This window comes from Mugil cephalus, chromosome 1 (assembly GCF_022458985.1).
Source record: "Mugil cephalus isolate CIBA_MC_2020 chromosome 1, CIBA_Mcephalus_1.1, whole genome shotgun sequence".
Classification (NCBI taxonomy): Eukaryota; Metazoa; Chordata; class Actinopteri; order Mugiliformes; family Mugilidae; genus Mugil; species Mugil cephalus.
Genome location: NC_061770.1, coordinates 34,635,873 through 34,663,283, shown reverse-complemented (window position 1 = coordinate 34,663,283; position 27,411 = coordinate 34,635,873). Strand labels below are relative to the sequence as shown.

Genomic DNA, 27,411 nt, shown 5'->3' with positions numbered 1-27,411 from the left:
AAGTAGCAGGAATTAGAGAGTGTGAGAGTTCAAGTGAGGGATCAAGAGTTAATACCATTGATTTTAGAGTCTGGAGACGCCATGTTCATTTATATCAAGTTGTTTTTCTATTTAGTTGCACTTTTATTTATCTATTCAAAGAGTTTAACTACCAACACACATGTAGTTATGGGTCACAATGGTGGTGTCATCGGTCCCTAGCTATGTAGCAGACAACAGGATGTCGTCCGTGTCCGTCATGTTTTAATAATGGAAGGCCTCCGAGTAGGGTGTGCAGGAGGCAGGACATGAAGTGCATCCAAAAAAATAAACAGCAGCTGGATTTCATTCTTCCAACGCCCAGCTGGACATTTCATCCAAATAGCATGTAGGAACATTCGGGCACAAGGTGTTGACCTGGCCTCCCAAAGAGGTCACAGCTATTTTGGAGGCACAAGGGAAACACCAGCACAATATTAGGAAGACTTCCAGATACTGAGCTGTAGCTGGATGAAGGTCTTTTGATTCTGTTCTCTTTGCCCATCGAGTGGTTCTCAAGTGATCCATTATTGGGAAGAACTTCAACACAAAATAATTCCCACCAGTCTATGCATAGGCTCCAGAGCGAAGGACGGTCTTCAAGAAACCCCACAGTTTTTGGTTGGTTGTACCTTGATCTGGATGACTGAGAAACATCATAGAGATGATGTACATCTGCATGCACTAGACTTAGCCCTAGGTAGCTGCTAGGTACATGCGTTCCTCCGATTAACAACGAGAGAAGACGTGTGTGTGCATTGATCTACTTGATGGTAGTGATTGATTTTCAACATTAAATGGAATGCTTCTCCATGAGTAACGACAACTTCATCAGTCAATAAATCCTTCCGTTTGATATGTTTTGTTTGTTTTATAGTCGGCACCAAAAAAGAGAAAGCTGAGTCTCAGCTTCTTTCATCCAAACAGCAACAACAGATCTCTGCAGCAGCAGGACCCTGCGGCCTGACATGAGTCTGACTGTGTCACTTTATTTCAGAGGAGGGATGCTACATAACTATATGCTGTGGAGAAAAAGAAACAGAGAATACTGGAAACTTTATTTTTTTTCTTAACTTAGTTTCAATTCAAAACAAAGTCCCAGTAGTCGGAAAAAACAAATATTGGAATTGTGAATCACCCATGACATTGTAAAAAGTCGGGGTTGTATTATTTTTGTGGTCCCACTGCTTAAATATGTGTCACTGTGTTAGAAAGCTGCGCAGCTTTCTCTTTGGCTTGACTTTGACCTATTTTTAGTTGTTATCGCTGAAGGACGACTAATTTAATTTCTTCCACCTACTGAGAAAAGTCGGAACTTGGAGAGTGAAGTGTCAGCTTCAAACTCCCTGCACTGTTTGATTTGTTTCATAAATCCTCTTAAATACCAATGAGTCACAAAACAAATATTGAATTATCAGCCCTATTCGCACATGACTAGATTTACCTGGTGACTTCTAGTCATTTCTGACAATGGTGGGTGTCCTCTGTGAACTACCTCAGTAGCCTAGGCAACATGGCTGCCAATCCAGCCTCTCCAACCACAACCAGTCATACACCAGTAGTTCACACTAGGAGGAAGGTGGGTTAAGTGTCTTGCCCAAGGACACAACAGACAGACTAGGGCGTAATCGAACTGCCAACCTTTCGGTTATTGGGCGTCCGCTCTAACTCCTGAGCTACACCGCTGCCCTATATCGCGAATCAGCATCCCTGTGATTGCCTCTGGCTCTTGGCCCCTGATGGGATCAATCAAATCAAAGTTTGGACAGATGTTAGGATGCAGAGTGGAGATGTTGCCGACCCATTCACCCGTTTAGACGGATTAAATCATTCAATCAAGCATTGATGGGTTCATCAGGAGAGGTAGGGCTGGTTTAAATGCTGCCAGGTCTGTTCGTAATTTCTACCCCGGGATCATTTTATTTGTTTCTAAAAAATATATTTTTTCATTACGAGTTAGAATGTGCAAAGTAACTAAACCTGTTCCAGAAACATTAATTAAAACCACCACTAAAGGAATTAATCAAACTCCTAACAAAAGCAAGAACAACAAAAAATAAAGAGTAAAGGGTGTTTTACGCATTTGTTATCGCAGCCCTTGTTCAGAAATGTTACATAACCTACTCTCTCGCCAGAAGCTGAGAGTAGTTTGTTCTTGGACCTAGGTCTCCAAAAAGAACATGGCGTCATTTTGTTTTCGCAGCTTGTTCTCAACACATCAACCAAGCAGAACTTTTTTTTTGTTGTGTGGTGTCCGCTTTCTATTCTGTGATTGGTCAGAAATTGGAAACTGGGCGTGGTTAATGCAGAAAAGCAGAAGTGCTAGCGTGAACTCCCAGATGCTATTATTCTGTCCTGGGTAGAGATCTTCATACTGTGTGTGTGGGTGCATGATTCTTATTAAAAAATAATAAGAGAATCTTCCACATCTCCCACAATGCTTAGCTTAGCGTGCTTTCGTGGGATGGCCTTATAAAGACTTATGAGGACTCTCCCGGAGTTTGACACCTTTCTCATAAAATATAAAGGACAGCATGCACTTTTCCCCCCCAAATCTGTTCTTTCTCCTAGGGCTGCGAGAACAAGCTTAACATGTCGTCATGGTTCTTACAAATATACCAGAGCCAACGAACACGCTCACACAAGGTTGTGACTCATCCCTTTTATCCGTCGTGTTAACACAGTCAAGCCTTTTTGACACATCCACGGCCCGAGCGCTGCAGCCAAACACCGATTAGACTTTGTCTCATTTAGCTGCTCATCAGAGGCCAGGCCTCTATGTATGAGTGTGTGTGTGTTTGTGTTGCTGGGTGCTCGTGTGTTGCCGAATTAGCCCACAACACCTGCTTCCATTACAGGCCAATTAGACTCTACATCACCGTTAAGCATTTCACTTGGATCTCTCTTTCCCCGTATTCCACGTAGCTTTGAAAGGGCTCTTCTTTGTTTACAACGCTTCACTCTGCGTATTTCTCTGGAATTCTTGTACTTTTCAACGTCCCTCCTTAACGTCTGTCTTCCTCGCCTCCCTCTCGACCCGCCGCCGTTGGATTCGTCGGTGTCTCCGGGTGGCCGCTTTGAAAACGGGGAACCTGCAGCAAATTGGCGTAATGCGTCAAACGGAAGCGTGCCGTATGATTTAATGGACGGAACAGAAAATGGAGGGGTTTCTGAAGACAATTCTGCCTTCAACCGGTGGTCCAGACGTTGTGTCTGTCTGTTCATAATGAGTAGGTACGTTTAGTACTGACAAAACAAGACTTGGGTGGAATTGTATTTCTGTATTTCCGGAGTGAACAAAATACAAATCTTTAGTGAAAGGATGTCAGAATAGTTTTTTCTTTATTTTTAAAACCAATTTTTGTAAAATTACTTACTTACTTACTTGTAAAACTTTTTTGCATTTTTTTTGCATAGATTGTGCAGGACAATCTGCTGCTGACACACAAACTCTTCCTTTGAAAAATTTAAACTTTAAAAACTCTATAACTAAGAGCATTTAGGAATGTTTTGAGGCTAAACCGACTGGTCATCCTTATTATTTTTGGATGTGGGCCAGTCGTTATGACGACCACGTCCGCCGGATCAAGCCGTTCATTCATCGTTCACCCACTCACAGTACGATCTCTACTTGGGAGAGATCAGTGGTCACTAGAGTGGACGCTAGCATTTCCACTTCACTGCATTGACCACACCCACTTCACATTTTTTAACCATTCACAGAATAGAGAAACCTCATGAGAAAGGGTTAGGGTTAATGCTCGGTTGATGCGCCGAGAACAAGCTGCACAAACAAAATGACGCCATGTTGTTCTTCCAGCCCGAGGTCCAAGAACAAACTACTCTCAGCTTCTGGAGACGGCTATGTAACATTTCCGAATGAGGGCTGCGACAACCTCCTTCAAAGGACAAATGACGACAACGTTGTCTCTGCAGACTGGGCTTCAAGAGAAACTCAAGTGCTGAACTCCGGGGAAGGCCTTTTAGGGCCCTCCCACTTTCCCATTCACCCGCACGCATTATGAAGATCTGAGTGGACGCTTTTCCGCATTAGCCACACCCATTTCCAATTTCCGTCCAATCACAGACTAGTACCCAGGCACCACATGAGAACAAGCTGCGAGAACAAAATGAGGTTGTGACGTTTTTTCAACCCAACGCTAGGTCCAAGAACAAACTTCTCGCTTCTGGCGGAGTTTGTAACGCTTCCATTTCTTAAATATGTCCACAGCTGTATTTATTGAATCCCTACATTAATGGTAAATGTATTTATAAAGCACTCTGAGCACTTTACAGTGACAGTGAAACATCTACCCATTAGCCATCCATTAGTTATTTTTGGGGGGGGTGTTGTTCCTTCGTTGGAGATAGTCAGGAATTTGTTGGTGGGGGTTTTGACATGAAGCAAAGGACGAGGCTATCGCCTTAATTTATGGAGCGGGAGATGAGCCTCTACAAAACATCTTTTTGAGTCCCATCAGGGGCCGTTGGGTTGCCATGACTCACCAATCCTGTGCGTCACTGCCTCCTTTCCACTTCAGGCAACTAAGAAAAAAAAATGTATCTGTTTAATATGTTATTAATCAGTTCTGCGTGCCCCTGTGAGGAAAGAGGTCGACGTTCGCAGTGAACGGCAGCGCAGGGCCTCCGAAGGCTCGCCGTGCTTCAAAAGCTCCAGACAAAGAAAACTGAAAACCTCCCCAAAAAAACATCCACTCCCTTCTTTCTTTCCGTACGAGCCGAGGGACTCCCTTCCAGTCATGCAGCCGCTGACAAAGCGCACTTCTCCAATCAGGAACCTCTCCGCATGCTCCCTTCCCGTCCGCGCTCGTCTATTATTGGCGCGACCTCAGCCGAGCGGTGGGATGGATGTACCCATTCTGCCCAGACTCGGCCCCCCCAGGGTACATCCATGGGCAAACATACCCATTTCCTCAGCTCATATGCTGTCGCTGCTTGCTTCTCTAGACAAAAAACAGCTGCGGAATATGTTTTCTTACCAATCCAGAGCAGCGGGACGAAGGAAAAAATGTGCTGTTTTTAAAAAACTAAAATAAAAATTTTTGCCTCGTATCTAGGCGGCGGTTTGCGGAGCCTTTCTTTCGTCCACCGGCTCGATAAGTGTACGTCGAGCATTTTCTCAAGTGTCTCGCTCAAGAGTGTCCTTTCTGTAGAGGGGGGAATGATAGTGATTTAAGACTCCCCACCTCCCCCTCTTCCTCCCCCATCTCCTGCAAACACACATCGCTGGCAGAAGCATTAAAACCCCAACCAACTACTCACAGCTGCACTCAAGAGCACCGCTTCTCTCTTTCTCTTTCTATTTTTTTTTGTTGTTTTTGTTCCTTCTTTCTTTTCAAATCACTGTAATCTCATAGCCAAACCACACTGGTGTTTTTTCTATTTATTTATTTATTTTTTTATCATCCTCTCAGGAGGTGGGGGTGGTGGGTTGGGGGCGGGAATGAGGAAGAAGAAGAGGAGAAAAGAAGAAGGAAGGAAAACACCAATCGCACATCGCTGACCTAAATGTGGCTCTCATTAAGATGGCCTGCACATGAGAGGAGCAGAAGTAGCAGCCAAGAAATGTCCTCTTACCCTCTTTTTCTTTTTACACCCTCCCTCCCTTCTTCTTCTTCTTCGTCTTCTGCCTCTACTTCTTCTTTTTCTCTCTCTTGACTCATGCACGTCTAAGTTTCTTCCCCTAAGTTCACTCTTTGTCCTCATCCCCTTTTTCTCTTTTCGTTAAGGTCTCCGGTTTCTCCCCCTCCTCCCCTTCCTCTCTCTCTCTCTCCTTTCTGTTTTTCTCTCGTTTCTCTTATTTCTCGGCTGAAGAGGCCCACTGTTTATGTATAACAGTTACAACAGGGAGAGGTTTTGGCTCTGGAACGAGAGAAAAAATATAAAATTAATAAATAAGAATTCCTCCGGAGCTGCAGCTGAAGATTGCTATACATCATGTTCTTTTTCTTTCTTTTTTTTGCGATTGTTTCTTTTTACCATTTTACCTCCTGCCTAATGTGACGTTCACCAGCCCAGCGGTGGAATGTAATTTACCGTTAACGGGAATGTTACAGTCGCCTGACCTAGTTTTTTTTTTTTTTTTTTTTTTTTTTCAGCCTCCGTAACAGAAAATCTATACAAAACAAGAGTAAAATAATGAAAGCGGCGACAGTGTGGTCCCCCGCCTCTCAGAGCCCAAATAATAAAGAAAGCCAGACGAGCGGAGGCAAATAAATAAAAAAAAAAAAAAAAGGGCCATTTCAAGCTGGGCTTGAAGTCTCATAAGGTCCTGGCAGACAGAGAATATCCAAACAGGCTATTAACGTTGGAGAATGATGCATGCAGCCTGCAGACACACAAAACCACAAAAACACGGATTTCTTTTGTCCGTCTGTCACACAGTGTAAAGTAAATAATGACTTCATGGACATCATCCAGAACATTATAACCACCGCCGTGAGAAGTGAATAACTTTTAAACCATCTTGTGACGACACAGTGTTCTGCCGGCAAACTTTAAAACCTGTCGATTTGCTTAGACATGTAGCACCAACCTGGACCAGACCTGCCCCCCCAACCCATAGCAATGACACTCTTTCATGCAGCCTGACACAGACACACAAAAACACTTTAGCAACGACTAAAAAGCAACATGAAGGACAGTGTAAGGTGTTGACCCACAGAGATCTGCACAGTCCGCCCAACTCATAGGACCTAAAGCCCCCACTAGCAACCCAAAAGGCATTTGAATGTGTGCAACTGGACTTGTAGAAATCCTTGAAGACGTTTCATCACTAATCCGAGTAGCTTCTTTAGTTCTTCAAGACACTGGGCAGGAAGTTGAGTTTTAAAAAGGGAAACTCCAGAAACTGGTGCCGCTAATATCCATTAACGGCTGGGTTCTTACCTGTCATTAGGGAGGGGGGGTCTGTGTGCCTAAGCTACTTACCCCATGAATGGAGCTCTAACGAAGCCATTATCAGTGGGAGCCTCCAGTGTCGAGGTGTGACTGGTGTTAACTAACAACATTGTGTTACCAGATCCATGTTTATTGTCCAATGAGTCGCAGCTGTTTTGGACGCACAAAGGAGACCTGCACAATATTAGGTCATAATGTTATGGCTGATCGGTGGATATGGATAGCACTTGCATGTAGACATAATATGGCAGTGTTTGCAAGCTCTCTTGATTCAGTCTTAATTATTGATTATTAACGTATCGTACCAAAGACGACGTCCAGCTGACGATTATTTTAATTATCACCTCATCTTTAAGTAATTCTCTCTTAATTTAATTGATTCATTATTCTGCAGTGAAACATCTTGTCAGAAATCCCCACCAAGCTTCATGGGCTCTAAGAGATGGCTTTGGGGGGAAAATCTAAACTACAGTTATTCAGTTTATTTTAACAGAAGACTAAACTCCCATTTGGACGGGATTAACATTCCAGGCGGAAATGGGAGATAAACTATTCCCTGTCGTCCTCTGTAATTAAATTTTACTCCACCAGACAGGATTTCAAACTTCACAGAATTACCGGAAATAATCAGTAATAGACGTGGATATTCAACATGACAAACCGGAACAGAAAGCGCAAAAAATGGGAACGCACGTCCATAAATCCAGTAAGAAATTCCAGAGAGGAGAAAGAAAAGGCTTCAAAACAGAACCGCACATATGTGGGTGCTTCACGAACAGGAGCCAGACACTTTTTAATGACACGAGCTGGATTTAAACAAATCTCATCTCACTCTGACAACATAAGAGCACATTAATGAGTTTACTGGGTTTAGTTGGTTTAGCTCTGTTCTCTAATTTCACACAAAAGTCAAGTAGGATTTGTCTTCTGTTGGCCGTGAATGTTTGTCCAAGTCTTCAGTCCGCACCATTTAATAGCTGCCGACAGACAAACACACACAGATTGCAATCCATGGAGTATTTTCTAATGACACTTGACAAATTGATTAATTAACTGTCCATTTCTGCAGCTGTCAACATTAATCCGCTTAAATCTGAACGCACAACCGTGGAAGCATGATAAAGCAGATCAAATTCTCAAGTCATTTTATAAAGCTCGTCAGCTGCACTGAAACAGGAAACCATTAGCTGTGTTGATTATCGTCCCCGTTCACTGGCATCCATCAGTTTGTGGCAGACATAGGCCTAGTTACATTAGTTATAAACGGAGGGAGGTAAAGTGGCCTAAAACAAGCAAGAGTTGTGTTGCTTCTAAATAATATTACTCAAGTAGAAGTAAAAAGTAGTCATCCAAAGGTAACTCAAGTAATGCACGATGTATTCACCGAAATGTAGCTACGTGTCGCAGCGACGCACACGTCAAGAGCTGTGATTGGTTCGCCTGTTCGACAAAATTTCAACAAAAGTTTCAGTCGCCGTTGTTGAAAGTGAAACTCGACTGGCGAAAAAACACAGCACCGACTAGTGTTTGGGTGGTGTTGTTACAGAGCATAGGCTTCGTACGTAGGTTACGTTTGATGTTTATGTCCCACATGGATATAAACTGAGTAAAAACGTATTTATTGAGTAACTGTTTCATCAAAATGTCTGATTTATACTTTAAAAATTACATAATCAGACAGACAGAAATATAAAACAATGTGCAAATTATGCTATTTCCAAATAATACAATGAAATAAACAAGTTAAAATAAATAATATCTCGTCTTGACAAAATAACAAATTAAGAATTAAGAACAAATTTCCAAATCTCACCTTTGGCTGCCAGGTGACCACATCTGATTGGTGAATACAGTCAGTACATTGACATGCATGTGGAAAAAAACCCTGTTGCTTATTGCCTGTATCCGACTTTAACTGGACAACTTATCTGACTAAGACTCCTTGATAATGCTATTGGAAATTTTGCGCGATTAAAAAAGCTGAACTATTATAAATCTTGTTGTTGTTTGAAATGCCGGTCTGACACATGAGCGACTCCAGTTGTTTATTGGAGGAGGAGGACATAGGTAGATGCACTGGCTCCATCTAGTAACGAATTGAGTGTGGTCCAATATCACGGAGTGACTTCCATCTATTAATTATGTTTTTATCTACTTTGTTTTTTTAAATTTGAATTTTTTATGTTGCTGTGAAGCACTTTGCAATCATTATTATTATTATTATTATCATTATTTAAAATTACAAGTGATAATTAAAGAGAAATTGCAGAGCTACTCTGTGCTTGTTTTTTTGAGTGTCACTAATCCAGCTCCGACGGCCGAACGGATCTCTATAAACCCAGGCCTATGTGTTTGTGTGTTTGTCGCGTGTCTTAACCGAAGCACTGAGTTCATTTCTATCCTCCTCCCGATCTTCAAAGTGTCTCTCACCCGTGTTGGCGAACCTGATGCTTGTTGGAGGGTATAATTGCCGACCAGTGCCTATTGGATGTCAAGTCCAATTAGTGAGCTGAGGGATGTGTTTACCGGACATGTGAACATGTTACAAAGTGACCGGGATGGAGCTGGAGATGGACTACCTCCTCGCCCCCCAGTAGCAATCTGCGAGCCGTATTCCTCGCCTCTACATGCCACAGTGTCAGCACCTGGGAATTTAAGCCTGCCAGTCTCTGATAAGGGCTCAGCCGACTCCTTAACTACGCCAATGCCCATTACCTCACACTAGATCTAATCCCCGAGGGGCTCCAGCTTCCCTCTGAATCCATCTATGCAGCCCTCGGCGACTCATTTAGAAATGAAAGTGGAAAGGCTCACCTGTGAACTGAGGCTGGAGGGACAGCAGGTGGAAGGAACAGATGGATAACCATACCAAAATTTTGGAGAACTTATTCAGTGTATTTTTCTATGCTTTCTTGCGGCATTCTTTCATGTCTTTCATCTCTTTTTTCCAACATTCAGAAACTCTATTTCTGTCTTTGCAAATCGCAAAGAGTATACAAATTTCATCTGGCAACTCATGCCTTGAGACCGTGACATCCTGGAGGTCATCTCTGTATTATAAACCCCCGGATAGACATCAAGAAAACTGTCAAAAAAAAAAAAGACGTCTCTCTCTCTCTCTCTCTCTGCTCTCTCTGCTTCTTCAATTTTTGCCGACCATATCAGTTTTGACACTTCGTGTGCCACTTGATCTTGAAAAATATGACAGTATAATTTCAGTGCTTGTTGTGAAAAACCCATTAGAGGCCTCAAGTATCCACGGCATACACCAATCAGGCATAACATTACGACCTCTTTCCTAATATTGTGTAGGTCTTCCTTGATCCTCCAAAACAGTTGTGACTCATCAGAAAATGGACATGGACCTTGTGAGGGTGTCCTGGGGCCTTTGGGTCCTGTGGGTTGAGAGGAGGACCCTCTGTGGATCATCCCACAGATACTTTGGGGATCTAGTAAATGTGGAGGCCAGGTCATCCTGCTGGGGATGGCTGCTGCCATCAAGGGGTGTCATTGCTATGGGGTGGGGGTGTCTTGTCCGGTCTAGGTCGGTGCTACATGTCTAAGTAACATCCACACGAAGGAATACCAGGTTCAAAAGTTTCCCAGTAGAACACTGAATTGTCAGAAGTTGGTCATAATGTTATTAACTTGCCCCGTCAGTGGTCATAATGTTGTGCCTGATCAGTGTATATTTCCAATAAAACTGCCATGTAAACCTCCTTGGACTTGGCCAACCCTGAAAGTTATTTGGCCTCTTATAAGTTATATCTGAGTATAAAGTGTTAAGGTTTAAAGCAAATGGCGATCCAGCTTCATATTTCCATCCTTGCTTTTCCCTGAGCTTCCTCGGCCCTCGCTTCATTCCAGTGTGTATTTCTCTTTGTGTTCTGATGTGGTATACCGTTGCCCGGGTGCATGATTGATCTGTAAATTGTTCAAGGCAAAAGTCTTGGCGCCAGAGATATTTTTCTATTAGACTGAATGTTGAAGGCTCTGTCAGTTGATTACGTCGGCTTTACCTAACAGGACCTTTATTTTCCTTTAAACGCCTTTAGAGGAGTATGGTTTGGAGTGACCTGGTCAGGGTGAGTATTAGACTGAAGGTAAACACAGGAGCTTTTCAGAAAAGGTAAAAATATTAATGTTAAGTACCGTGACAGACAATCAGCACATTTAAACTAAAGAGGTATTACACATTGTCTGTTTGCGGGACTTCTGGGACATGTCCCGGGTTCTAAAACACAGTCGCATGTACCGTATGTCTGTGAAGGTTCGCCTTCATATCATGGACTTGTAGAGTATCTAGAAGATGTTTACATCCAAGCAGCTTCTTCAGTTCTAAAGGACTAGTGAGAGTTTAAGTGGGAACATCTGTGGGAGTTATCCAAGAAGTTTGACCCCTGTACACCTCTTTAGACTGGAGCCTCTGGCTGGAGGACAGACTCGAGGACTGTCTTCTTCAGTGACAGGTAAGTATCTAGACAGAGACTAGTGTCTGATGGGTTACACCCACAGATGATCCCACTTAAACCCCAACTCCTCCACCAGTCCTTCAGAACCTTCAGAAAACTCAAGTTGCCCATGTTTCGGTGTGTTCTTGGATATGATGTGCAGTACATTTAGATTAATTTAGATGACTGATTGGAAGTAACTCCTTGGTTATTTGGTGTTTGGACTTTTGCTCTTAATTGGGAGCATTTGTTGCTGCTTTCGTTGTGGGATTGTTTTCTCTCAACCATTAGCGATACAACCACAGGTTTTCATTTTCCTTGGATTCCAATGGATTTGATTTCTAGGGTGTGATGTAGGGGTTATTTGTCCGTCTTCGGTTTTAGACAAATGATGGCATAATTGGGAAGCTTTTGTTGCCACTTCATAACAAGCGGCGGCGGAAACACGGCATCACAAATGTTGCGAAATAATTATACGTTTTCATTGAGAATAATTAAACTGGAAAAAGCACAGTGGTCGTCAGTGGCCTCAAAATTGAGCGAAAATCACTGCATCCTTTATGAGAGAGAGGATTTCTAGTCCTTTTTGTGTGACACAAATACCCAACTGTGTGATCACAATAACATGCATTTCTTAATTCTCTACTTAGATGCCGCTGAAAGCAATTAATCACGGTCATTAGTGTGCGTTGTCGTTACCCATATGCGATATTCTATGTTCTGAATTTCATGGTGTGGGTCTGGATTCTGTGATGTTTGCGTTTAGTCTGGATAGCACGCAGCATGAGGTGGCATCAGAGCCAAGAGATCCTGACAAACATCAACAGCCTCCCGAACGAGCTGGAATCAGAGCAAACCTCGCTGTTGACTCATAATGGAAGCAGATAGCTGATGGCTGTTTGTTGGCTTCTGAAGTGGAAATGTGTTTTGTTTTTTTTGTTTGTTTGTTTGTTTGAAGGAGCACAGTCACAGCTTTTTAAACATAACATCACAGGCGTATGTGTTTAACGCAAAAGCGACACATACTGTATTCATACCGTTGTCGTTTAAATGCCATGAAATAAATTAATTTCTGCAAATGTTCCTAAGTAGAATCCATTGCATGTAAAATACAACTGCAATTTCATTCATTTTCAGTTCAGGTACTGACATTCTGTCGACTACCAAACCTTACAATAATAAGCTAAACGTAAACCTTTAATATTAGGGATATTTTACTAACAAACCCAGTTCCCACGAAGAAAAAAAACAGTTTTCAACTGTTATTTTTCAGTTTAATTACTATTTTTTCAACTGTTCTATCAACTATTTTGAGATTGTCAATGAATCCTGTAACAGAAATCTTAAACTACTGTGTTGGGAAATGTGTTGTTTACCATATTTTACCTACAGCCAATTAAGAGCCATTAATGAACCTATCACGCATGTATATGAAATGTGACAGACAGAGGGGGAACATGCAAACTCTGCAGAAGTAGTCCCGTGTTGGAACCCAGAACCTGCTGGGAACACCAGCTGCACACTGCCACCTTCAGCTTATCATTATTTATCTGCTAAAGGCTGTTCATACCCACTTAGAGCATGGCTGTTTGTGAATGCACTTGAAAACAGCATTGTCATAGTATCCAGTAGCCCCGGTACTAGAGGTACTGACCACCAACCAAAAATAGGACAAAACTCACTGCAATAATCCAAATACAGATGCTGCTGTCTCGTTTGGAGGAAGGTAAACATTGCATTTCATGGCATAGGTACGCCGACCGCCCAGACCCTAACGCTGTAGCCTGACATGCCCACACTGGCTCACACTGGCATAAGCTACGTAAGTAGGTAATTTTGCATATTAAGCTTGGACCCACATGCCCACCTATGACCAAATTAGAATCCAGAACCATCCTGCTGTGAGTGCTAGGGTTAGGGTTAGGCTTTGTTAAGTGCCTTTAAATGCATTTAATGTGTTATTTGGAATGTCTACATAGTAGCACCCCTATTTTCTTTTAAAGCTGCACAGTTCCCAGTCTGACTCAGTGCTAAGACTCTCCTTTAGCTCATCTGATCTCCGATAAACTCATGGCTTTCTGTGCCTGTCTGCTGTGGACTGCAGTCGGGTTTTTAGACTCTACTTGCTCCTGGTGCAAACAACACAATGACACTGAGACTCGTACCAAAGCTCTGCAAAGACCGAGCTGATAATTCTCCGCACGCTCCCTGAACTACAAGTAACTGCTGATATTGTCACCTGCATTATTAATTGACACGCTGCTATTGTGATGTATCGTGCTTGGTAGACCCTCAGATTTCTTTCATCGTGCAAATTGAAGTGGTTTGGCTGAATAAGGCAAATTAACCTAAAAAAAAAAAAAAAAAAATCTGTGTTTTTTGGAGAGTGTAATCAGCAGTTGGCTCGTAGAGGCTGAAGGTTTTCTGCCACTACTTAAGTTACTTTGAAAAGGCATAAGACGAGAGGTTTAGATCCACACAGAAATTGCTTCAAATGTGTGAGAATGTTTTGTAGTTGTTACACAATCCACAGACAGAAAAGTGGAAGTGACGGCAGTCTGTTGAAATACCGATACCTTCCTCCTATTGCTTTCCTGGCCTGGCAGATCATTGGAAGCTGTCGACACCCCACTTAAGCTCAATGGGGGATTGAAGGGAACAGTAATAAGTACCTCGCTCTGTCCCATCCATCTCCTCACCTCCACCTCCCCGCTCTCCCTTTCCCCGCCTCCTAGAACAAGAACGAGATTTAATTTTAGCAGCTTTGACGCAGGTTTGACACGGATTAATTATAGTGGCTCACGTGTCATTAAGTCCGCACGTCACAAGAGGACGTGGTTATTCGGGACGCCCCTTTATTCTGCAACGACTCGGCCTCCGCTACCCCCACCTCCCCCGCCACTTAAAAGTCTCTCGCACGTCTTCCCCCGGCCTCGGTATCGGCCCGTCCTCCTCCGCCCCCTCGCTCAGAAAGCTCTCTCGGGTCTCAGACGTGATTGCCTCTTCCCGTAAAGCTCCATCCACTCGCACCTTTTCCTGGCCCTTCTCCACGCTTCTTGACAGATTGGGAGAAATTGCATCCAAGTCATCTGTAGCTCCTTCAACAATTTTATGGCCTAGTTTCACTCAGATAAGAAAACAGTCAAAAAAAAGGAAGGAAGGAACGAGTGAATGGTCCACAGACAGTCAGTCAGTCAGTCAGTCAGTCAGTCAATTCTGTGGAAGTGTCCATCCTGGGAGAGAGTTTATTACTATTATTTAGTTTTTGAGTTTGATTAAACCATTACTTTTTGTAGTAGCTTATTTGAGGGGTCAGGATTGAGGTAAAGTCAAGGACTGGGTTTAGAATCTTGTTGTTTTCACGAATCAAGAAAGTTACAGGGAAACCTAAAGAATTGCTTCAGTGCTTTTATTCTGGGGTTTACACCAGTCAACTGTTTCCAAGCGAGACAAATGTTGCCCTTCTCGCCCTCACACCTCTGCATCTGCAAATACAACACCGTCAAACGCCACTGCCCCTCCATCCGGTTTCAGCTGACACTTCAAGCCCCCTATCAGCATGGTGAATCAACCAACGTCTCGGTGGATGCTTGCATGTGGTTTGGGGCGGTCAGGGGTCATTGGTCTGTGCTACTAATATAATTTCTGTGACATTATGACCATTTTCATAGTCAAATTTTTGTTTATTCATTCATTCATTTTCTGCAGCCGTTGGAGCCTATTCCAGCTGTTAGTGGCCGAGAGTCGGAGTACACCCTGCACAGGTCACCAGTTCATTGCAGTGCTAACATAGAGATAAATAACCTGTGGCCACTTTAGAATCACCAGTTAACCTTACAAGCCTATCTCTTTGGTCGGGGGGAGGAAGCCGGAATATCCAGAAAGAAACCACACAGACACAGGGAGATCGTGCAAAGTCCACTGTGGAAAAATGTGGAGATTTAAACCCAGAACCTTCCCGCTTTGAGTGATCAGTGCTAACCACCACGAAACTGGGTTAAACTTTCCTCAGTGTAGTCCATTTTAATTGACGCAAAACAATCAATGGCACGGATATTGCAGAGAAACAGATGGAAATACTAAGACAAGTCACTACCAAATGGGTCAGTCATAGCTTTAGTGTTTAAACTAAGGTTTCACTAAGCTGTATTACCAACTTTCCTGGACTTCCATATTGTTCATATTGTTCGTTGTTCGTACAAACATGCCCGTCACATTATCACATGCCTTAACTTTACATAGGTTTGGTGATGTATTTGTTGTATGAGATTTAAACATATCTAGTCTTTTTCCACATTAAAGCTCGAGATGAGGCAGCCAGTACTCCTGCCTCATGGAAGAGGGCGCTACTGAGCCACGGGCTCACGCTTGGTCCGCCTTTGTTCCTCTTCTTCTAAGATGAGTGAAGGGCCACGGCCGTGGCCTGTTTGCTTTTAGTTTTCCTCTGCCAGATATGTTAGATTGTACATCTAAGCTTAAAAAATAATTTCAGTCAGAACAGGAAGCGGTGAATAATTGAAGAGCTTTAGTTCAACAGTCTGTATTAAAAATGGATCACATCATCAAACAACTATTTCTTTTAGCCTGGAATATGTTTCATATTTTTTATGTTATGTTGCACACTGGGTACTCTCACTGGTGTTGAATGAGCTTGAATTGTGGAATGCTCTCTCGTTCTCTCTCTGAACCTATTTAATGTTCATCCTTGGTCAAATATGTACCTCATCAATATGTGAGCAAAAAATATCTCATTTGGGATACGCAACATAACCAGTTGGCGTGGAAGCAGCCGACTGAGCGGTGAATTTATGCTACTCCATTCAGTTTATAAATCTGACTCACCACCCACAGACCTAACTGCACATCCCCGAACAGCTTATGTCCCGTTGGTTGTCACCTCAGTCGCATCACCTCCGGTTGTGATTACTTCAGTTTGGTACTCACCCACTCCATGATACCTTGTTGTCATCGCTTCCTGTGTGTATGCCCCTTTAAGTGCAGTTTATGCCTCTGCTAGACTAGATGCTGAAACCTACGTCTGTAGCCCACTCCAGTGCGAACCATTTATACTTAGTCTGGCACACTCTGTAAAAAAGCTACCCAAACGATAGTCGTTGCTCTGTCTTTTTTTGCCAGTAGGGTTAAATTTTTGTTTCTACTTCCTGCTTCACATTTTACAAATGCTTGTACCTTCGAACCTCCTCGGTCAACCTCGTCATCCATCTTTGTTGATCCAGAACAATCTGTTTGAAAATTGTGGCGATGGACAAGCATCCATACAGATATGACTTCAAGGTCTGTGGCCTTCATCATCCTCTCCAGACTCTGTCCAGGGAAAGCCCTGAGAAGGGGAAGGACACCTTTAAAGACACCTCCTTATCCAATTCATGGCCCTAACCTATGCATTTAACCTATGGACATATCTATATACTTGAGCTCGCATTAGTCTGGCTTGTCTGTAAAAACACCACCTAAGCACTGGTGGGCGCTGTGTCCTCTTTGTCAAGCTTAAATTTTCATGCTGAAGACAAGTCATACAAAATGTTTGTCTCTTCAAACCTCCTCAGTTGATCTTTCTTGAATGTGGTCCATTTTAATTGATCCAAAACAATCAATGGTGCGAATATTGCGAAGAAGAAGATGGAAAATACTAAAGCGGTGACACGTCACTACCAAAAGGACCAATCATAGCTTTAGCCTTTAAACTAAGGTTTCACTAATCTGGATAAACTAACTCCCTGTATTACCAACTTCCATATTACCTCTGTTCGTAGAACCATGCCCAACGGAAACAGTCTTTAAACAAGAAAGAACTGTTATGTTGAACCAAACCGTCATTATCCAAGGTGTTGTGGTGCAAAACTGCAGCTTTAAAGTGTGTGTTTGTGTCATTAAAATGAGCACACGCTGACTGACGCCCAGCGAGTGTCGTGCAGCACATTGTAATCCATGAGATTATCCTTCATAAAGTGAAGTTATTGTCACTGTGGCAACCTGCGGGCACATGAAAGGCCCCGGAGAGTGTGCGCATCGTCGCGTCATTGTATGTTTACTGTTCCCAACCCTGTATAATAACCGCTGCCTCTCAGGAGGAAGAGGAGATTGTCAGGGCCCTCTCCCCGTATTCTTAGCATGTAGATTAGACACGCTTTGATCCGTCTAATAAGCCCTCCTCTGGCACGGTGTGTGTTAGCGCCGCTTCACTAGAGCACACACAGAGGGCTTCGGCTCTATCTGATTCGCAGATGCCGCCTTCTTCGCCTCTCTCCTCGCGTCTTTTCTCAGACAGGCATTACTGGCACGACTGAGTTCGACAACTGTCCTCCTCTTATCCGGCGCCGCTTCTTTCGGCTTCATCGTTTTTCCTCTTCCTGTTGTTTCTCACCATCGATTTGTCTCTTCCTGTTTCTTTGTTGTCTCGTCTTCTGTTGTCTTCTTGCTGTCAGTTAGCGTCTCTCCAGATGCGCCTTTCCATCAAGTCAGCATCTACAGCAAGACTTTTCTTAATCCTTATCCTCAGACTATCCACTCTGTTCAGCGGCAACATTCATCTGCGTTCATCCTCTCTCTCACGCTAGGAGGATGTGGCGTGTTAAATAAAAAGAAAATTCCCACTGACTGACTCTGAAACATGATCTCCCATGTCACTGCATACTTCATTCAGCTTTAAGTTCTACATTTATTTGCTCTTAAAGCCAGCGGGGGTGCAGAATGGAGATTAAAGCCGTGCGTCTGTGACCTCCAGGAATCGACAGTCACGGCCCAAATCACTCAGAGCGCAAACACCGGTGGCTGCTGTGAAAGATTGACAAATGCAGCTGTGAGGATTTGGAAGCCGTTTGATCAGTAAATGTGCAGCCGCCCCAACAACAAACCCCGGTTAGCGGAGCCTCCGAACCAATCACGGTGAAGAGCGGAAACCTGCGATGTCGGCCCCGGAGATGTGAGGAAGACAAATATTTGGAAGCCGGCCAGGTCAGCGCCATCACGTCGCAGCAAGAAGGTTCTTGGCTCTTTCTGCGCGGTGTTTGCCTTTTCACTTCACCTGTGTGGCCATTTCACAGCGGGACATCGTTTCAGAGCGGATTTGGGGAAAGTTACAAATGCTACGAGTTTCATAAATCAGAAGGAGAAACTGTGAGAGTCCAACAAGTTATTTAAATAGTGCCAAGGATGTTGAAGCTTTGATGATTTAATTGGCCAACAGGGTGTTGGTTCTTCATATTCACCACCTTCCTAATATTGCGTAGGTCTCCCTTGTGCCTCAACCGCAGTAGAGACTCATCAGAGAATGGATATGGGTCTTCTGAGGGTGTCCCGTCGTGTCTGGAAACAGGATGCTTGGTCTGGAGTGAGGGTTGGTTCTACGGGCCAAGATGTCGTACTTTAGTGGTCATTCCTGATACAACTTTTGTGGTTTCTGAGATGGAACAGTAACACTACATCATATGATATGATGGTTTCTTCTCGACCCACTTTGATGTTCCTTTACCGACGAAATCCCTAGCGTTTTCAGTGTGTTGAGGAGTATTGCCCACCAATGAAGATAGGATGGTTGCCAGGTGCTTTGCAAAGGGAAAGAGGACAGGGACAAATAGTCACGTAAGTATGTAGCTGTTAATGGGCACTAGTCGTGCCAGTCGTTGACCATTGAGGAACAAGTCAAGCAAGTTCCTGTTGACAGATGTTCTCATTTAAACCTCAACTTCCCTCAAAGTCCCTTAGAACTGAAGAAGCTTCTTCACGCACGAAACATCTTCTCTAAACACTCTGCAAGTTCAGTTGCCTTTTTTTAGACTGATTCTGGTTTGGTTTCGTCTCATGCCGTGCATCCTGGAAATGTACTAGTTTAGGTTGACAGGGCGTTCATTCACATCTCAATGCAGTGGTTTATAGAAGTGTTATAAATGGCCACACTCCGCCAGCTGCAATGGACCAAAGTGCCACATCATTCAGATGTGACTAGAAACTTTCAGGCTATGGATACACTTCAGAAACTACTCTCCTCCAAATGAGCATTATTGTTCCCTGGTGTTTTCGGTGTCTGTGTAATTGCATTAAAACAAAGACTAATCACGCCGAAGGACACGCTGACTCTACCAAACCCAATCAATATTGTGTAAATATTGTTAAAGCAGACACTGGTAGATGATCAGAATGAGGCTTTGTTCGAAGGACACCGAGTGACACCTTTAAAGACACCTCCTAATCCAATTCAGGCCTTTTTTTTTTTTTTTTTTTTTTTGCATTTCACGCTTCCCTAACTTCCTCTTGCTTTATGTAAATTCTCACTCCTCTCCGCCGCTGAGCCCTGTCACCGGTGCACTCCTTGTCCCCGTTTTCACACTTCCCTATCTCCACCCGGAGTGACCCTGCTGTGACCAATCGCGGTCTTTCAGCTGCAGCTTGGGGAAGTTGCACAACAGAACAGCTGAAAATGAAGCCAGAGAGGAGGATATGGACTGAGCGTGTGTGGGTCCGAGCTAGGAATCCTGTCCGGATTGCTTTGTCGCTCAGAAATGTGAGATGGATGTGGGAAGACCTGGGGATGGAGTGGATGATCTCTCAATTAATCCCATATTGAGGTTAAATTGTCACATAGGAAATAACTTCTCTGTGCTCGGAGGGGTGACTTATTTTTTTTTCAATGACATTGCATTATAGTATATAGTTGTTTTTTATGTTTTTTCACCTTATTTCACCTTGCTGTTTTGGCTTTTTCTTCCCACTACACTAACAGTCGGGCCTCATTCATCACAGCGTGCGCAGGAGAACTCACTAAATCAGCACTTAAGAACAGCCCGTACAAACAATGAAGCCTGGTATTAAATATGCATGGCCACAAGGGTGCAAGATGAACAAGGATAAATCACACCTGTTCAGCATCAATCTTTGCACTGTTTTCTATTTTTCACCGCTCGTGCCTTCTAGAATATTAGGGCACAGCAAACTCGCGTTCATATTTTTCCGCCTGCATTATAGAGGAACTGACCATGTGATGCTAAAGATACGTTGGACCTTATGGAGTCATCCAGCGTGGCTGTAGTTTTTCTGTGCTGGTTCATGCATAAATGCACTGATTTGCATGAAGAAAGGTGCACTACAGACGTCCCCTTAGCAGAACTAGTTGCCCTCAATGCAGCGTGACAGTAATGTTCATTAAAATGCTAAACAGGGCTGAGACAAAGCAAAATGTTTTGACTCGAGTGGACACTTCACTATCGTTCTTGGAATCAGTGAGAAAAACAACATGATACACAGATCAGGCATAACATTATGACCGCCTTCCTAACACTGTGCAGGCCTCCAAAACAGTAGTGACTCATCAGCGAATGGACATGGACCTTCTGAGGGGGTCCTGTGGTGTCTAGTGGGGTTTTTTGAGTTGCTCCTAAAGGGCTTCAGGGAGCGTCATTGCTATGAGGTGGGAGTGTCTGGTCTAGGTGGGTGCTACATGTCTAAGTAAGATTACAAGGCTTCCCAGCAGAACATGAAACAGAATGAAAACACTGGACTGTCCAGTGTAGAGGACCTTTTTTGAAACAGTTATCAGTGTCCTCTAGTGATGCAAGACTCCTGCTATGCAAGAGTACTTCCACAAAACCCACAAAGAGGGTGATGCATCAAAAACCCTTAGCCAAGCGTCATCACTTTCCCAATCACAAGAAGACATGTATGAGTCCTTTCAGATAGAGTAATGAACTTTCTGGTTGTGCAATTGCAGTCCAACAAACATCTGAATTATTTTGAAACCTCTGTCTCTAGAAGTCCAATTAGAAACCAAGGCTGTTCTCTCAGAGCTCCCGGCATCGTTTAACACTTCATCATTTAGAAACCGTTCCTCTGCTAGTGCTGGAAGATCAGCAAGCACGCAGTCACTTCACATCGTTGCGACACAGGCCCATTTTTTTTCCCCCCACAGAAAGACAAGTGTAACGATTTCACGGTGCTTGTAAAACGTTTATGGCGTTTCATACTCTTGTCAGTCGTGGTGCAGGAGTCTCTCTTAAAGCAGAGCCTGAGTCTGCAGAGCCTAACTCTACCTTTTCCTGGGCGTATCTTTTTTTTTTTTTCGTCTTTGTTAATTTCATTGCCAACTGTTCTTATTGCACAATTTATTGTACATAGACACCAAAGCTTTTTTGGAACTAAGTCTTTCTTGCAAATGGGATTTCACAACTTTTTCTGGATCTGCATCATTGTACAGCGCCATTACACATTGCTTATCAGAGTTTATGAAATTAATATATTTTAACGCTACATTGGTCATTATAATCAATCCAATGATGATTTCTTCAGATTTACAGATTTCATTCAGTTCCTCACTAGTTACCACTAGGTTTCAGCTTTGGGAATAAGTGATATGAATGGAAAATCATTTTGCAGATGTTCAGGATTAACCACATGGGAAGCACATATAATTTTATTGTGTAAGTTTGGCAAATTACCCAATGTTTGGCATCGCAACAATCTTTTATTTTACTCTCTGGGACTGTAGTTGTTAAAATGAAATGAAGTGTCTTTCAAAAATGCTGCAGGTGCACTTAAAGCGAAGTATTTCTGAATCTGGATCTGATCTAGTGTCTCTTCTTACCCCAACAGGAAGAGCACCCAACCGAAGGGGAGATAGTGCTCTCGTCCAATGACCTCCAACTGGTGCTACAAGTGGAACGTAATAAGTAAGTTGACCTCGGTGTTCCTTACCTTTTATCCTCTTCTCCACCTGGATACATAGGATTAAATAGCAGGTGGAATCAAAAAGTCACAAACATTTCTTCTTCATTCACCACTGTCCTGGCTTTTTGAAATTTGTACATAAGCTCTCCAGATGGGTTTTGAGCCCTTATTTTTACAAAGAATGTGGTCTACTGATGGAAATGCAAAGCTCTGTGAAACACTGCTGCTAAAAATAATGTTCCTGGAACATTAGACATGTTATTTTTAACAGAAGTGTCCATTTTCAGCAGTTAATGGACACTTGGCTGCACAGTTCTGGTTCAGTCATTCCAAATTATGGACACTTCTAAGGTCAGATAATTTTCCACAAGCCTTCACTCAGCTTCCTTAGTAACACTTGAGACTTTGACTTATACCCGGAACCATCATTCCCATCCAGTGAGGTTCTAATGCAAAGGAAATGTCCCAAAAGGAAGCTAGAAACCCAATGTTGTGCAAGAATAGCTATCTATCTGTCAATGTTATAGCACTGAAATCATTATCAGTAATTCTGCAAACAATAATGGGTGGTGTGCACTTTATGTTGCAGTCCGAAATATCAAAAATGGCATGTACATTTATTGCTTTTGTGTCAAACTGTGTGTCAAAGCGAGGCAGCCAAGTCTACTTTTTGCATTTTAGCAGGTCAAACATCCACATCATGTGTGTAGTCCTGTACCCTGCTGCCAATTACAATCAAGCAATCACGTAAACCTGGTCTAATTGACAGTAATGGGCATCCATGAAAGTGTTGTCATGGTTTCAGACAATATCATTTAGAAATTTTGATAATTCCCACAAGCGAGATAATACAACGCGCTCCTAAATCCCAGCTTTAGACTTATTTGCTGCTTTGTGACGGGAAAAGGAGAATTTGTAAGCGGCACAGCTCGGGGCACAAAGAGAAGCGAGGCTAATCAGAGGGAGTCGGGTGTGCTCCACGGAGGGCATGCAGAACAGGGTTTGAGGCCAGCCGAGGTTAAGATCCCCCCCTGTGATAACATCAGTGGGAGCTGAGCCTGGTGCATGCTCATCAGCCGGGAACGTGCAGAGACTCTTTACGTGGACCACTTGGCATGCTCGTAATAAAGCTCAGGGGTGGAGGGAACATGTCTCAACACCACGTCTCTAATCACCAGAGCAATGGTTCCCGGACTAACGGATTCTCATTAGAAAATGTCTGTGAAGACTCTCAGTCATCCAGGTCATGGCATACCCAAAAACACTACAGAGATAAAAAAAAGGCAGCTGGACTTGTAGGATTTCTTGAAGACGTTTCAGGGTAGTGTAAAGGTGCGGTGGAGGAGTTGGGGTTTTATCTAAGAACATCTGTAGGTGTTACCAATCAGGAACTCACATGACTAGTGTCTGTTAACGATCACGTATTTACCTGTTCTTAAGGAGAAGGAGAAGAGTGTTTGACCCTGTCGTCTTTCTCCAATGGATGGCGCCACAACAACCCATTATCAGTCAAAGGCTCCAGGCTCCTGACTAAGAGTTTGACCTTATTGTCGTCAAACGGGAGTCCAATCCGGCGCTGGTCCCTTGTCAGTTGTAGTGGTTCATGTGTTCATTCTGAGTTGCGTTATAGCCTGTTACCATCGTACAGTCTGCATACAATAGACTTGATGGCAGTTTATTAAACATACTTTGCAAAACAGGCTCTTATTCTCCTGGCGTTATGCAAGCCAATAACACCCTTTCACTGCTGTTTCCTGCAGCTTGAAGTAGTAACTTCAGAATGAGAAAAGAACGCTTACATGATGATCAAACAGGCTTCTCGTTAAGGCTTTAATTGCAACATTATGACCACCTCCCTAATCTTGTGCAGGTCTCCATTGTGACTCATCAGAGAACGGATATGGGCCTTCTGAGGGGGTCATGAATGTTCTTAGTGGGGGGGCCTTCAGGTCCAGTGGGTTGAAGGGAGGGGCCCCTGTGAATTATGCCACAGACACCTGATTAGATTTTAATTAGATTTTTTTAATGGGATCCCTATTAGCTGATATGTTACATAGCAACTATTCTTCCTGGGGTCCCCTAAAAATATATAAAACACAATAACACAAAGAGACCTATAACGATAAGCTAGGGGTGTCATTGCTAAGGGGTGGGGGTGTCTGCTGTGGTCCAGGTGGATGGTATATATCTAAAAGGCAGCTTAGACCGCTTCGGGACAAAATGGAGTAACCTACGTATGTAGCCTACGCCAGTGCGAGCTATTTTTTACTTTGGCACTCATCAGATGGTAGTCGATGCTTTGTCTTTTGTGTCAGTCGGCTTAATTTTTGTTTCGACTTCCTGCTTCACCTTCAGCAATGCAACTGAAACGTTCGCCCAAATTTTGCCGAAGACGAACCACCTCGATGTGTCTTTATTGGTCCAAAGCAACCAAAACTAGTAAAGCTTCTACCAAATAGACCAATCACAGCTGTTGTGCTCTTTCTGGGGAGGTGAACGTCAAGCTACAGCGTTGGGATATATATGCCGAAGTGAAAAGTGTGCATTAGTAACATGCACATGAATGAAAAGTGCGAAAAGTTTGTACATTGTATTGTCGCAAGTTTGGTCAATGTTATTTAATGCCAGAGGTCACAATGTTGTGGCATTATGTTAGATTAGATTAGAAGTTATTGTTTAGATGTGTGGGACGTACTTAAACAGCTCGGTATGACAGTATTGAAATAGATGTTATTTTCCAAATTAGACGTTTTCAGGATAGTACACATCCCTCACAGCACTCAGTGGAATGGGTGTTTGTGGCAACAAATGGGATGTCATTGTGGCTGTAAAGTGCTTGGAGTACCGGTAGGCTAACCCGTCCAGACGTGAACGTGGCGTTAGAAAAGTGGCGGTTAGCTTGATGAAAAGGAGGCCCCGCGTGAGTGCTATCCGTCGAGCGAATGCAAAACGGTTCGGTGAGTGGCACGACGAGCCACGTTTCGGGCACCGTCATGGATGAGTAGGGTTTTAGCTGCTTGGCGAAGAGATTGACGAGTCGAGGAAAGAGGAGACAAATGGAGGAAGTGACACAGGCGGTTAAGCAGACTGGCAGGAAAACAAGAAGAGCAGAGGGTGGCGTACACCAGGCAGACAGGCAGGCAGGGATGAATGAGATGGAAATGAGCGTGGAGAGATGACTGGCGATACAACAGAGTCACAGCGAGTCACACAGGACAATGAGCTGGCGGAGTCCGTGTTTATTTTAAACCCGCCATTGGAGCCCCAGTGAAGCGCATGTGTTTGGTCTGGACCGGCGAATGTAGGTCAGTGAAACAAGGGCACAGTCTGGGGGGAAGCGGTTTCTCTGACTGGAGGAGGAGGAGGAGGAGGAGTTAACTGGTGGCGTAACTGGAAACTGATTTATTTTATCCACCGGGCCTCGTCCACTGGGACGGGAGGGGAACGCAGCCAGGGAGCGGCGCCATGTTTGGAGGATAAGATCATTAGTTGTGCTCCGTTCAAAAGAAGGAGAACATATTTAAATGTGGCATCACGAGACGTGTCTCATTAAATGATAACGGTATCTCCCCATCACCACTAAACGTCTTGTTTGGGAAAGATATCCCGGGCCCTGTTATCGTACCAGACATCTTATTGTAAATATGGCATCTCTCAACGTCTCATTATGAAGAATGTTGCATCATATGGCACAAACATGTTAACACAATGATAAAAACTTAGATAATCCATAATAATATAGGATGCATGTATATAGATATATGTCATAGTGATTAAAGTGTCATGTTCTTTTTAATATTCTCTGCATGTTTTATATATTTTGCACAATTTCTCGTTTCTTACAAAGTTAAATCAAGACAAAAATTCCTTGAATGTGAGCAAACGTAGCAATAAATACGATTCCGATTCATGCGCACATGCAATTAGAGTAGTTCCTAATGCTCAATTAAACTTTTATTTCATTGAGCACCTAAAGGCACCGCCTGCCCACGTTGCGCTTTTTTGACCTTTGTCTTTGTCTGTTTCTAAAGACAAAATCTTTAGGCATCACTCAAAAACGCACGACTGACCTTTTCACGCTCCTGTATGTTGGACCTGTGTTTTCTTTTATTGGGTCTAACAATGTTGTCAGACATCCCGAGGGTCAAATACCTCAGGCAGTCGACTAAAAACAAACCAGCAGTCATGACAACCACCGTGACTCACTGACAATTCCTCCTCGCGTTATCTGTCAGTTTCGGATGCCAGCGCGGGGCCCTGTCCAGTCTTGCGTCAGCCGGCATTCCAGGACCCACCACCCGCTCACAGAGATAGGCATCTCCACTCTCATGCTCAGTCTATTCCGGGATCTGTGTGTGTAGGTCAACGCCAACCCCCCCCCCCCCCCCCCCCCCCCCCACCCCGTGAGCTTTCTCAGCTCATTCTCATTCCACCCCTTACTCTGTCTCACACTCTCCTTCTCCTCCTAGTCTTGTTTTGTGAAGGAATCTTCGGTTGGTAAGGCATGGTCTCAAGCTTCATACACACTCCGTGAGACTAACCCTAACCCTAATGTGACGTCATTTTGTTCTTCCACGTTTGGGAGTTCTTGCAGCTTGTTCTCGACACATCGACCGGGCAGAACTTTTTTCTCGAGTGGTGCCCAGTTACTATTCTGTGATGTGGCCGTGGTTAATCCAGAAGGCGTTGAATAAAGGCAACTGGACTTGTAGAGTTTCTTGAAGACGTTTTATCCAAGTAGCCTCTTCAGTTCTGAGAGACTAGTGAAAAAGTTGAGGTTTAAATAGGAAAACTCTGCCACCAGGAACTTGCTTGACCTGAAACTGGTGCCACTAGTCTCTCAGATGGATTGGATTACCATGACCTGGACGACTGAGAACCTTCACAGACATGTTGCCGTGATTAATGAGGAAAAGTCTAAATGCTGGCAGTCACTCTGTGAGCTCCCAGATGCAAAAAAAAAATCAAGCTTAAAGCTCGTTGCCTACTCAAGGTTGTTCTCACTCCTAGGGTTGTGAGAACAAGAACATCAAGAGTTCGTCATGGCCAGGTCATTTTTACATACTTACAATTACATACTGATCTCCAAGGAAGTCCTCATAGGCTAAGCATTGTGGGAGATGTGGGATTCTTATTATTTTCGGATGTCCGTCAGTTGTTTTTTGACGACCGGTCCCTACCGAGGAGAGTTTAGTGGGTCACACTCTTTTTCTTATTAACTAGTCCAAGTTTGGACCAATCACAGAAAGTTCTGCCTGGTCGATGTGTCGAGAACAAGCTGCAAGAACAAAATGACGTCATTGTCTTTGTTCTCACAGCCTTAGGATCGAGAACAAATTTCTCA

At 43.5% G+C, this 27,411-nt stretch overlaps 1 protein-coding gene across 1 annotated transcript in view; it reads left to right on the top strand.

Moving 5' to 3' along the window:
• The window catches only part of adam19a (ADAM metallopeptidase domain 19a), a 148,667-nt gene that overhangs the window by 44,471 nt on the left and 76,785 nt on the right, over positions 1 to 27,411 (top strand). Inside the window, exon 3 of the mRNA XM_047593599.1 lies at positions 21,993 to 22,069. Coding sequence (XP_047449555.1) covers positions 21,993 to 22,069 — 77 coding nt within the window. The remainder of the gene's footprint in view (positions 1 to 21,992; positions 22,070 to 27,411) is intronic.